Source organism: Chinchilla lanigera, unplaced genomic scaffold, assembly GCF_000276665.1.
Source record: "Chinchilla lanigera isolate Chin_1 unplaced genomic scaffold, ChiLan1.0 scaffold00067, whole genome shotgun sequence".
NCBI lineage: Eukaryota > Metazoa > Chordata > Mammalia > Rodentia > Chinchillidae > Chinchilla > Chinchilla lanigera.
Window position 1 is genome coordinate 1,146,651 of NW_004955468.1, and position 10,709 is coordinate 1,157,359.

At 50.3% G+C, this 10,709-nt stretch overlaps 1 protein-coding gene and 1 long non-coding RNA gene across 5 annotated transcripts in view; one reads left to right on the plus strand and one right to left on the minus strand.

Moving 5' to 3' along the window:
• Spint2 (serine peptidase inhibitor, Kunitz type, 2) overlaps positions 1-10,709 on the minus strand; it is a 38,493-nt gene that overhangs the window by 3,933 nt on the left and 23,851 nt on the right. For 2 of the 3 annotated variants that reach the window (XM_013522432.1, XM_005399867.2), the window contains exons 2-4: positions 3,365-3,535; positions 1,399-1,458; positions 51-104 (exon numbers count right to left, since the gene is read on the minus strand). In XM_013522432.1, the coding sequence (XP_013377886.1) occupies positions 51-104; positions 1,399-1,458; positions 3,365-3,535 (285 nt within the window). The remainder of the gene's footprint in view (positions 1-50; positions 105-1,398; positions 1,459-3,364; positions 3,536-10,709) is intronic. The other variant, XM_005399868.2, reaches the window with a different exon arrangement.
• On the plus strand, positions 1,465-5,986 carry LOC102019901. Of its 2 annotated transcripts, none has more exons than XR_001236910.1 (2): positions 1,465-3,093; positions 4,222-5,986. It is a non-coding gene; the product is annotated as an uncharacterized LOC102019901 (long non-coding RNA). The 2 variants fall into 2 exon arrangements; XR_001236911.1 differs by having other exon boundaries at positions 4,767-5,986.

Consider the following 10,709-nt stretch of genomic DNA (forward strand, 5'->3'; position numbering starts at 1 on the left):
ACACATACACACACACACACACACACACACACACATTTTAAAAGTTATACCTTCATAGCTGAAGATATCACTAGAGAGGTCATCAGAATTCTGCCTTCTGGAACCTGAAATACAAAACCTCTGTGTTAGGAAAGCTGGGATGTATACAGGACTCGTGCCCTAGCAGGGGCTGAGTCTACGATGATCCACTAGGGGAGTGTCACCTTTAAGGAAAGGTGTGGACCTTATTACCTCCCAGTCCTAACGGGCTCTCGAGCATTTACACACTGAATGGACAATGGAGGGGGAGGCCCTCTTGCTACTTCGAGTTTTCACAGTAAACTTACAATGGAAACTAATCCCAGACCTGTTTCTGGTGGAAGAAGGCAATTTTCCAATTAAATAATTAATTGAGACAGGGTCTCACTACGCTGCCCAGGCTAGCTTTGAACGTGCAAGCTGGAAAAGAGACTTGTGCCACCACGCAAATAAGGAAGACAGGCTTGTTCACATTTCCTGACACAGCCAGAAATTTCTCTGCCAGGAAATTTTCTTCTGAAACAAGATGAAAACCGGAGTCATCATGCCAGGGCTCCAGGGCTCTGGATGACCTTGGAGAGGCCCGCAAGGGAATAAACCACAGACCCAGGCAGAACAATGGCAGGACACTCACAGGACTCCCAGACCGACTCTGGCATTCTGCAAGCTTTAGCCAGGCCCTGCTGGCAGAGTCGGAGGCCCAGGGCCCAGACTGCAACCTGTGCATGTGACTGGCGGCCCAGGCAGGCTCCCCCTTGGAGGGGCTGGGGTACAGCCCGTCATTCCTCCCTCTGCGTGGAACCACTTCCTGGGGGCTGGTGCTCAGGAGCACGCGGGACTTGCTGTGCGGGGCCACTCACCCAGGCTCCTGCTGCAGAGTCCTTTAAGCATAAAGGAGGAGTGGGGCAGCTGCTGTCAGCACTACAAAGCAAGCTAACACAAAGCTCGAGATCAAGAAATGCAGTAACAGAGGCAGAGTTGCAGAGGACAAACGACTTTTTGCAGAGGGCGGGAGACAGCAATGACAAGGAACAAAGGAGGCAGAATAGGCAAAAAAGCAGGGTGGGGAAGTGGAGGCAGCGCAGCAGCAGAGGCCTGAGCCACAGGAGCAGTCACCCCGTCCTCCAGGAAGCCGGCCAGGTGGGAGGCACTGCAGAAGCCCCAGCCTTCCTTTTAGCTGCACAAGGGGACTCTTGGCCAAGTGGACATCCTGCAACAGAGTGCTGCAGCTGGAAGCTGGCTATCCAGGCAGACCCTGGCTTGCCATCCTGAGCCAACAGAACCAGTAAGCAGAAGCCCTTCAAATGCCCAAATTACAGATGTCCTTTCATAGTTACCATCTGGCCCGCCCTCGTCCCATAGGGGTCTTAAAGAACCTACCACTTGGGGCAGAGGACTCTGCTCCACTCCTCCCGGTGCCCAGATGATCAATGGTGTTCTCTGTAAGGGGACAAATAAACAGGACAGTGAGAAAAGCACCTCCAGGGCTGCTGAAGAGAGACTGCTGTGTGTGAGCAGCTGAGCAGGTCTAGTGGGCCCCGTTCCTCCCATGCGGCTCCCATCTCTTCCGTACACGGCCTTCAGCACACAAGCTGGACCTCACAGGCCTGCTCCACTGGGAACCCAGACTGTCTCTGGGTTACTCTGAGGGTCAGCTGGCAGGCAATCCGAGGACATGTGCAAAGTGCCTCTAAAAAGAAGGGTTTCCAGGGCCAAATAATCTGTTTAATTATATCTACTTACTTAAAGAATTGCAAGGGGACATGCAACAGTGTAAATGCACTTAATACCATCAAACTGAACACTTAAGTTGTTACAGCAGCCAGGTTTATGTGATGTTAAGGCGGTCAGTGGAGGGGCGGGCTAGACTGGGAGGGTCCCGGAGACTGGGGTTGGCCTGACCTGAGGTCATCTGATAGTCACCTCACAAACCAGCTGCCCTGGTTGCACAGCTCTCTTCACCAGCAATCTTCTAGCAATGTGGCTGAGGCTTGCCTATGTGGAGCCATGCCAGGCCCAGCGACATGAGCGTCTGGTCCCAGGGTGGCTCCAGTTTTCATTATAAATTAATAATTGCATCCCTTTTCTCTTTTGGCCTCCCCTGGAGTACCCTGCCCAGGAGCAAACACGCTGGCACAGAGCTCCAGGGACCAGCTGTCGGCCACTTTCAGCTCTCATCTCGGGGTCCTGTGAGAAGGCCGCAAGAGAGCCAGGTAAGCTTCCTGGGCCCTCGGGGCTGAGGTCAGGATCTGGACCACCTCTAGGGAAACCAAAAATCTGCTTTTTTCCAGCAAAATGCAACCCACTTCCCATGGAACATCCCATCTTATGTCTGTGCCCTCGAAACTGCAGAGGAGGCAAAAAGTATTTCCTGACTCTTCCCAGCATCGAGTTACAACTGATGCTGGAAAAACACAATAAATGGTATTTTCCTCAGTTACCATCTTGACACCTACGCCTGACAGACAGACTGGCCTGTACGATCTAAAAATCGCAGCCTGCTCCTCAGCTCTCCAGACTTTGCTGAGACAAAAGCAAATTGCTCTTAGAGGTGCTGTCTCTGCCGGGCTGTGTGCCCGGTATGGCTTTAGACGCGGGTCACACCAACGCCACCGTTGTTGTCACTTCTACACATACAACTCAAATAACCTTAGCTTATCCCTGAACGCCTAGCTCAAAGCCAAGGGAGACAGAATATAGTACAGCCAGTGAATGAGCAGAGAAACCACACCCCAAAAGGGGGATGGGCTCACAGGGCGACCTCAATGCCGGTCACGAAGACCGCACGAAGTCTCACACTAATGTCAGGTCAGTGCCCCTGAGAATCTTTCCAAGAGGCTTTGGACAGTCCCACCCTCAGACCTCTCCACACTGGGGAAGGATCAGGCCTCCCCACTGCCAGTTCTCTCTCAGGGTTCCCCCGTGCTAGGGTCCGAGCCAGGGCGGATCACCTTGATTCCACAGAGTCCTGTGCAAGTGAAGGCTGGAAGAAAGATGGATCCCAGGTGCATGTTCCAGTGTTAACCTGACTTTGTGATTTGGCTGCGTGAGCTTTGCAGGTCACTTGTTTCAGAGGTAAAAATAGCCCCAAATGCCCAGGGACCGAAGAGGCAGCCCTGGGCAAAGGGATCAGGAGGCCTTGTGCTGAGAGGGGCTGCCCTCCTTTTCTGGGAAGGAGGGAGGTGCTGTGAAAGCGCGCTGTAGCCACAGGGACCTGTGAGCCTGTTCCTTGTGCTTTTAAAAACCTCTCCCAGGTTCCACTATGAACAGCTACGCACAGAAGGCAGCCACACCCAACCAACAACTCCCCCAAAGAGTAACATTTCCCCAACTACCATGATCTTACCTGTGACACCAGCACATTTCCCAAGACACTCCTCCTTACTCTGGTAATTATTGTGATTTCCGTCACAGCCGCCATAAATAAACAGCTGGCAGGAACCATCGGTGATATTGTACCACCACCTGGGGATGGCGGCCCGGCATCTCCCCACCACCTGAGAAGCTCGGCAGAAGTCTAAAACACAAAGCAGAACCCACCTAGCTCAGCAGGGCAACCCTGGCACTGAGGTCATCTGCCTAACTGTGGGAGGAAGACTGGGGTCTTCCAAATCCCCAAGAGGACAACCACAGTCCTAAGGTCCAGCCAGTTCTAAGGCCCAGCACACACCAACAGGTATTTTTCTTCTGTGGCTCCACCGAAGGCCTTGTAGTGTCTCAGGTCCCCCATGGCTGCTCTGGGAGGCATCTGCCTTGGCTGTAGCTGACTTTTTTTTGTCTTTTTGAGACCGGGTCTCGCTATGCAGTTCAGGCTGGCCTTGAACTCACTTTGTAGCCCAGGCCGGCCTCAAACTCACAGCAGTCCTCCTGCCTCAGCCTCCCGAGTGCTGGGATTACAGGCATGCGCCACCATGTCCAGCCTTGTAGCTAACTTTAGACCTGGACCTATTCAGATGACCCTGCCCTGTCGCCTCTCTGGATGATTCTGTCCCTTTGCAGCCCTCCTCAGTTAGGTCCACACGGGGCCCCACCTGCCTATCAACACTGCTACACGAGTCCACCTTTTTTCCTATATAATCCACCTCCCTATACCATGAGTGGGTTTCGTTGTGTGCTGTTCCCCTTTATGCTGTGGCATAAGTCCCAATAAAGCCTTTTTCAGATGACGAATCTTTGCCTATGTGTGACTTCTATCTTGAACAGATCACACAGAACTGGTACACTAAGAGCTGGTAACACCGAGGGCAGCCACAGGAGAACGGAGAGTAATGAAGATTGCTGGGAGCTGCCATCTCTGCCAGCTGAAGAGTTCCCCACACCTGGGTAGCTGCTGGCTCTGAGCCGAAAGGAGAGCAGCCAACACTGAAAGAGCTGATAGCTGTAGGCGCGCAGAGCTCAGGGGTGGCAACACGAATAAAGCTATACTTTACCAATTGTGCATTTCCACGTTAATTGAGCCAAAGCCCTCAGCCAACTGGGAACATCCCGGAAGCCCATATACAGTACAGACCCTTCCCCTTAGAGAGCCCAGAAGAGGGCAGCCAATAGTGACCGGCGTCATCAGGCTCAAGGATCAGCCTACCCCTGATTTCCATCTTACGAGTGGCTGAGGATCTACGTGAGCTGCTGCCAGTCCCTCTGTGGGCTGCTTCCCAGCCCCGTGTCTGTTGGGCATTTCCTTCCTCTTACAGGAAAGAAACTTGTCATCCAGGCGCAGAGTCTAACCTGCTCCCTCAACTCTGTTTCAGCTGCACAGTGATTCCGTCCCTGCCCCCATGGAAGACACACATAACCAGTACAGACACGTGAGTGCCGACGCCCAAACAGAGGCCAGGACTCTTCTGGATGCTGCTCCATCCGACCAGGCCCGGCAGCACTCAGCACTGCGACGACGACAGCGCCAAAGTGCGGTCCGGAAGGAAGGGCGCTGTCAGCGAGCACAGCACCCCGCAAATGCACCTTTCCCAACCTTTCTGCCCCTCCCCACCTGGCCGGCCACTTCACATCCCAAACCAGAGCTCCAGAAACAGGCTTCCTAACCCTACTTGTCCCACCCCACAGGCAATACAAGTCACACCTCGGCTCCAGAACTCTGGATGGTTCCCTGCTGAGCACAGGAGATGGACCTGGCTTTCACAGGCCCAAACCCTGGCCTGCTCTAATCACAGGGAAACAAGGTAAACTCCTGTAGGTACCTTTCTACGTAAAAGGTTAAGGCTGGCCTCTCCTCCGAAAAGACAGGTAACAATGACTCGCACCGACGGAATGACTCGCACCGACGGAGCCTTTCTCCTGGAGGACTCCAATGACTGAAAGGCCCCGAAAGGAACAACCCGACCATGGGATCCCTTATCTGCCTGGCAGCCCAGCCCCGAATGACCCTAACCTGCACAGGGTGCTACAAAAGCAGGACTCAAATGCAAGTATCCCAGAGCCACATGCTTGCTAATAGGTTTTCCTTTACTCTTAATTGTTTTCACATTTGTTAGACTTACTTTACCAAGTGGGGATAATCTGTTGTGTCTCCCAAAATACATCACAGCCGTGGGCATGAAAACCGATGTTTCTCGAGTCACCAATCTACAGAGGACAAAGGTTGCTACCGTGCAAAACAAGCAAACAGCCCCTCCCCAGGGGCTCCGCGCAGGCCAGTAAATCCCAGGTACCTTGCACAGCAGCAAAGGGGAACTGTGAAGCAGGAAGTTCTGAAAGCAACCATCCATTAAATCACCAGTTTAAAAGTCCCTTATCTGAATGTTTCCTGTGAACTAAATCATACAACATGTCCAGAAAAGGCAAGTCAACTGAGAAGGGAAGTGGAATAGTGGCTGTGCGATGCGGGGGCCGCTAGAGGGTGGGGACAGCAAAGGACACAAGGATCTTTGGGGGATGATGGAAATGTTCTAAAATTAGACTGTGATAATTGCTGCACAATTCTGTAACATGTACTAAAAATCCTTGGATCACATACTTAAAATCAGTCATTTTTTTTTTGAGACAGTGTCTTACTATACTATGTTTCCTGGGCTGCCCTCAAACTCTCAATCCTCCTGCCTTCGCCTCCTAAGAAGGGTGTGCCTTCGCCTCCTAGGATTACAAGGTGTGCCACTGCACCCGGCTCTCAGTATGTGAGTTTTTAAAAAGGAGGGGTTGGGTACAGTGCCACACAACTGTAGTCCCAGCTATCAGGGAGGTCCAGGCAGGAGGATCACTTGAGGCCATGAGTTCAAGGCCAGCCTGGGTAATATGGCAGGATTAGGCAGGCACCCTCTGCGTATAATAAATCAGCCAGAACCAGCTGGTATACACCTGCAACAGGTGCTTCTGACAATGTGCCAAAGGTCACAAAACACGCAATCAACAGGCCCAGGGAAAACATGCAGAACAGAGTTCTCCAGTGTATGATTTAGTCAACCCACGCAGCTCTCAAATTCCAAAGGCAACACTGCTACCAACAAGACACGATCAGAGCCAGGGATGCAGTTCAGCGGTGGAGTGGTCGCTAAGTATGCACAAGCACCCCCGTCAAAAAGTCCAAGATTCAAAGGACCCACAGTGGTGAACACACCTGTAAGCCCAGCACTGGGGTGGCTGAGCAGAACTCATGAGTTGGAGGCCAGCCTCAGCTACACAGTGAAACCCTGCCTCAAAAACAAACAGCTGGGCATGATGCCACAAACTTATAATCCCAACACTCAAGAGGCTGAGGCAGGAAGACTGCCGACAGTTCAAGGGCTGGGGTACATTGTGACTTCAAGGCCAGCCTGAACTGGAAAAGAAAAAAACCAAAAAACCAAAAAACAAAAAAGGTGGACTTGGGAATCTGTTTGCCGTCAAACGTCTAGGTAGGGAGCACGACTGGCTACAGAGGCATCATCAGCTGACGCCTTGCAAACCTGAAACTCCTAGCAGTCATTCAGACTGTGTCCTTGCTTCCTGAATAGTTTCTAGTACAACTTAAAATAAAAAAGGAGGAATTGTGTACATCTTAAATGGGGAAGTGTATAGTGTGTGAATGACATCTCAAAACAAAGACCAAAAGCTCAAGAGGGGCCCAGCAAACCTAAGTGCAGTTGGACTTGACAGCCCAAGAATGGTAGAATTTGGGGCTTTTCGGAACCAAAGGTGCCAGATCCCTGCATATGTTGGGACCGAAGTCTGAGGGTAAGAAAGAAGCTCTCTCCAGGGAGAGTGCAGGACCCTCACACCACCCGGAATCGGGCCCTCATCTCCCAGGCTCAGCCCTGCACTCTTCTCAGCGCTCATAAGAAGGCGCAGCTGCTGGCAGAGCTAAGGAAGTGCGCGGGAGGACAGGAAACCTGAGCCCCAGCCCTTGAGTTTGCAGTGAGAAAATCAATGGCCAGCAAACCATCTGGGAGAGTGGGCTTAAAGGTGGAGATCCCTTGCAGTGACAATAAAGAGGTTCACTGAGCTAAGGCTCGGAGGGGGCGGCTCCGGACAGCCTCCCAGGGCAGTCAGGGCCGACCGAGACACTTTCTCTCCCGCTGCCACTGTGGCCAAGGGTCCCTGCCTGACTGAAACACCTACTCTTTTTTGTGGTGCTGGGATTGAACCCTGGGCACTGCACACGCTACACACTCTACCATTCTGTGTACATCCCCATACAGCTCTAGAAGGTTTTTCTTTTCTCCTCTCTTTCTTTTTCCAGTGGGAGGGATTGAACTCAGGGCCTTTCACTGAGCTACATCCAAGGCCTTTTATTTTTTGATCTCTTGAGACAAGTTCTCACTATGTGTAGTCCAGGCTGGCCTCAAACTCACAGTAATCTTCCTGCCTCAGCCTCTCAAGTGCTGGGATTCCAGGTGTGCACCATGCTCTCAGACTCTTTTTTCTGTGAGACAGTATCTCAGTTGCCAGGCTGGCCTTGCATTGCAATTCTGCCTCAGCCTCTCAGAATGCTGGGATTACAGGCGTGCACCACTGCTCAGGCTGCTTCCTCAGCAGGCAGAGGCAGGAGGATCACCATTTCAGTCTAGCCTGGGCTACACAGTGAGACCCTGTTAAACAAACAAACGAACACTAGAAAGAGCTCCTGACAGTGCTAGGCAGTGGAACACTTGCCTAGCATGCACAGTGCCCTGCCACTAATCCTCAGCACTGACGACAAAAAAAAGATGGCTTCCATGATTTGTCATCTTCCTTAAGTTTTTCGTTTAAGCTGTTGGGATCTGAATCCACATTGATCTACTCAGGGAGCCAGGTGTTAAACCAACAGACAGAAAGAACCACAACATCAACAGGCAATGGGAAAACACAGAACTGAGTTGCTAAAAGTCCAAACATTTTCTCACCGTCAGAGCGCTCACAGTGCCAATTCCCTTCTTTACTGGCCTCTGCAAGGCCTCTGTTTTCAGTCACAGTTAATGAGAAGGTCACTGAGAGCAACATACCAAAAGCGCTGGCCAAGGCTGGGGGAATCTGTCTGTGGGGAGGAACAGAGGATTGAATCCAGTGCCTTTGTACTCAGCTACATCCCTACTCCTTTTTTTTTTTTTTTTTTTTTTTTGGTTTTTTTTTTTTTACACAGGGTCTTGCAATGCAGGTCAGGCTGGCCTAGAGCTCACTTTGTAGCCCAGGCTGGTCTTAAACTCACAGCAATCCTCCTGCCTCAGCCTCCCAAGTACGAGTGCTGGGGTTACAGGCATGCACCACCATGCCTAGCCTCCCAGTCCTTTTTTGAGACTGGGTCTCAGCAACTTGCTAAATGGCACTGAACTATCTCCCTGGCCCAGAATTTGTCTTTAGAAAACAGTAAAATTCTTTTGGAAAAACATAAGACAGAGGGGCTGGGGATTGAGCTCAGCAGCACAGCGCCTGCCTGGCAAGTGCAAGGTCATGAGTTTGGTTCTTGATACCAGGAAAAAAAAAAAAAAAAGAAAAAGAAAAACATAAGAGAGGTAAAAATCATAGATTACTTGGAATATGAACCTAAGTTATAAAAGCCTGGCAGGCATTTCAAATTCTAGCTGTTATAAAATTATATTTGTGGATGCTATCACAGAAAACAGGTTTTTCTGGTGCTAAGGTCACTAGAACTTTGCAACCAGCCAATGGCTCAGTCAGCCTCACTCTGTGCAGCCAGCTGGAAGGATCTACCATCTCCTTCTGAGAAGACATTACAGAAATTTTAGGCTCCCAGGCACTACCAACCTAATTTAATTTTCAGGTTTAACATGGGACAGGGCACACTCGTAATCTCAGCACTCAGGAGAAGCTGAAGCAAGATCACTGCAAGTTCAAGGTCAGCCTGAGCTACACAGTGAGTTCCAGGCCAGCCTAAACTACATACTGAGACCGTCTCAAAAAAAAAGAAAAAAAAAAAAAGATAAGACCTAACCATTCTTCAAAAATGCAGTTTGCCGGGTGTAGTGGCGCACAATTGTAATTCCAGCACTTAGGAGGCTGAGGCAAGAAGATCATTGCCAGTTTGAGGCCAGCCTGAGCTACATAGTGAGTTCAGGACCAGCCTGAACTACATAATGAGACCCTGACTGAGAAAAAAAAAAAATTTAGCCGGGCGTGGTGGCACACGCCTATAACCCCAGCACTCGGGAGGCTGAGGCAGGAGGAGTGAGGTGGAGACTAGCCTGGGCTACAAAGTGAGCTCACAGACGCCCTAAACTGCTCAGCGAGACCCTGTTTCAAAAAGACCAAAAAAAAAAAAAAAATTTACTTCCACATATCCTGAAATATTCTTTGGATTTTTTTTCCCCAATCATTAAAAGCTATAAAAACCATCCATCAGTCAGGGGTGGAGATGCACATCTATAATCTCAGAACTCTACATTGTGAGTTCACAACCAGCCTGAGCTACACAGAAGGACCCTGTCACAAAAAACCCAAACAAACCAACCCCATACTCTGAACAGGTGTCATGGTGCACACTTGTAATCTTAGCTCTCTGGAGAGGCTGAGGTAGGAAGATCTCAAATTCAACCCTAGCCTGGGCAATTTAGCCAGACCCTGTCACAAAATATTATCTATCTATCTATTATTCATTTTTTTTGAAACAGTCTCACTATGTAGTTCAGACAGGCATTGAACTCACTTTGTAGCCCAGGCTGGCCTCAAACTTGCAGGGACCCTCCTGCCTCAGCCTCCCAAGAGCTGGGATTACAGATATGCATCACTCTGCCTGGCTACAAATTTTTTAAAAACTTTTTTTTTTACCAGTACAGAGGTTTTATTAAAGGTAGAAAAAGAAAACCAGACCGCACAGTAGTTTGGGCTAAGCAAAAGTAGGAAAAGAAATACACCCTACAAGAGCAACATGTTGGCCCAAAATAAAAAAAATTTTTAAAAGGGAATGTAGACCAATGAGAAGTCCTCAGATTCAAGCCCTGGTACCACAAAACAAAACTCCCACCACAAGACAGGGGCATTATAAGCTGCAGTTTGCCAATCCCTTCTTTAGAGAATGTTTATAAAACACTGTGTTCAGATTTTCCCACCACTGCCCTGGAACCTGGCAAGTTCTGTACAGGGGTCAGAACCTGAGACATACCTCCCTGGGTGCTGTTCTTAGATAAGAAACCACTGCTCAGGGGTGTGCTTCTCTGAGACTGCAGCACAGCTCAGGGGTGTGCTTCTCTGAGACTGCAGCACAGCTACCCACTGCAGTGGATAACCGCTCTTCACCACAGCCAAAGGGTGATTACTTGCAACAGTAA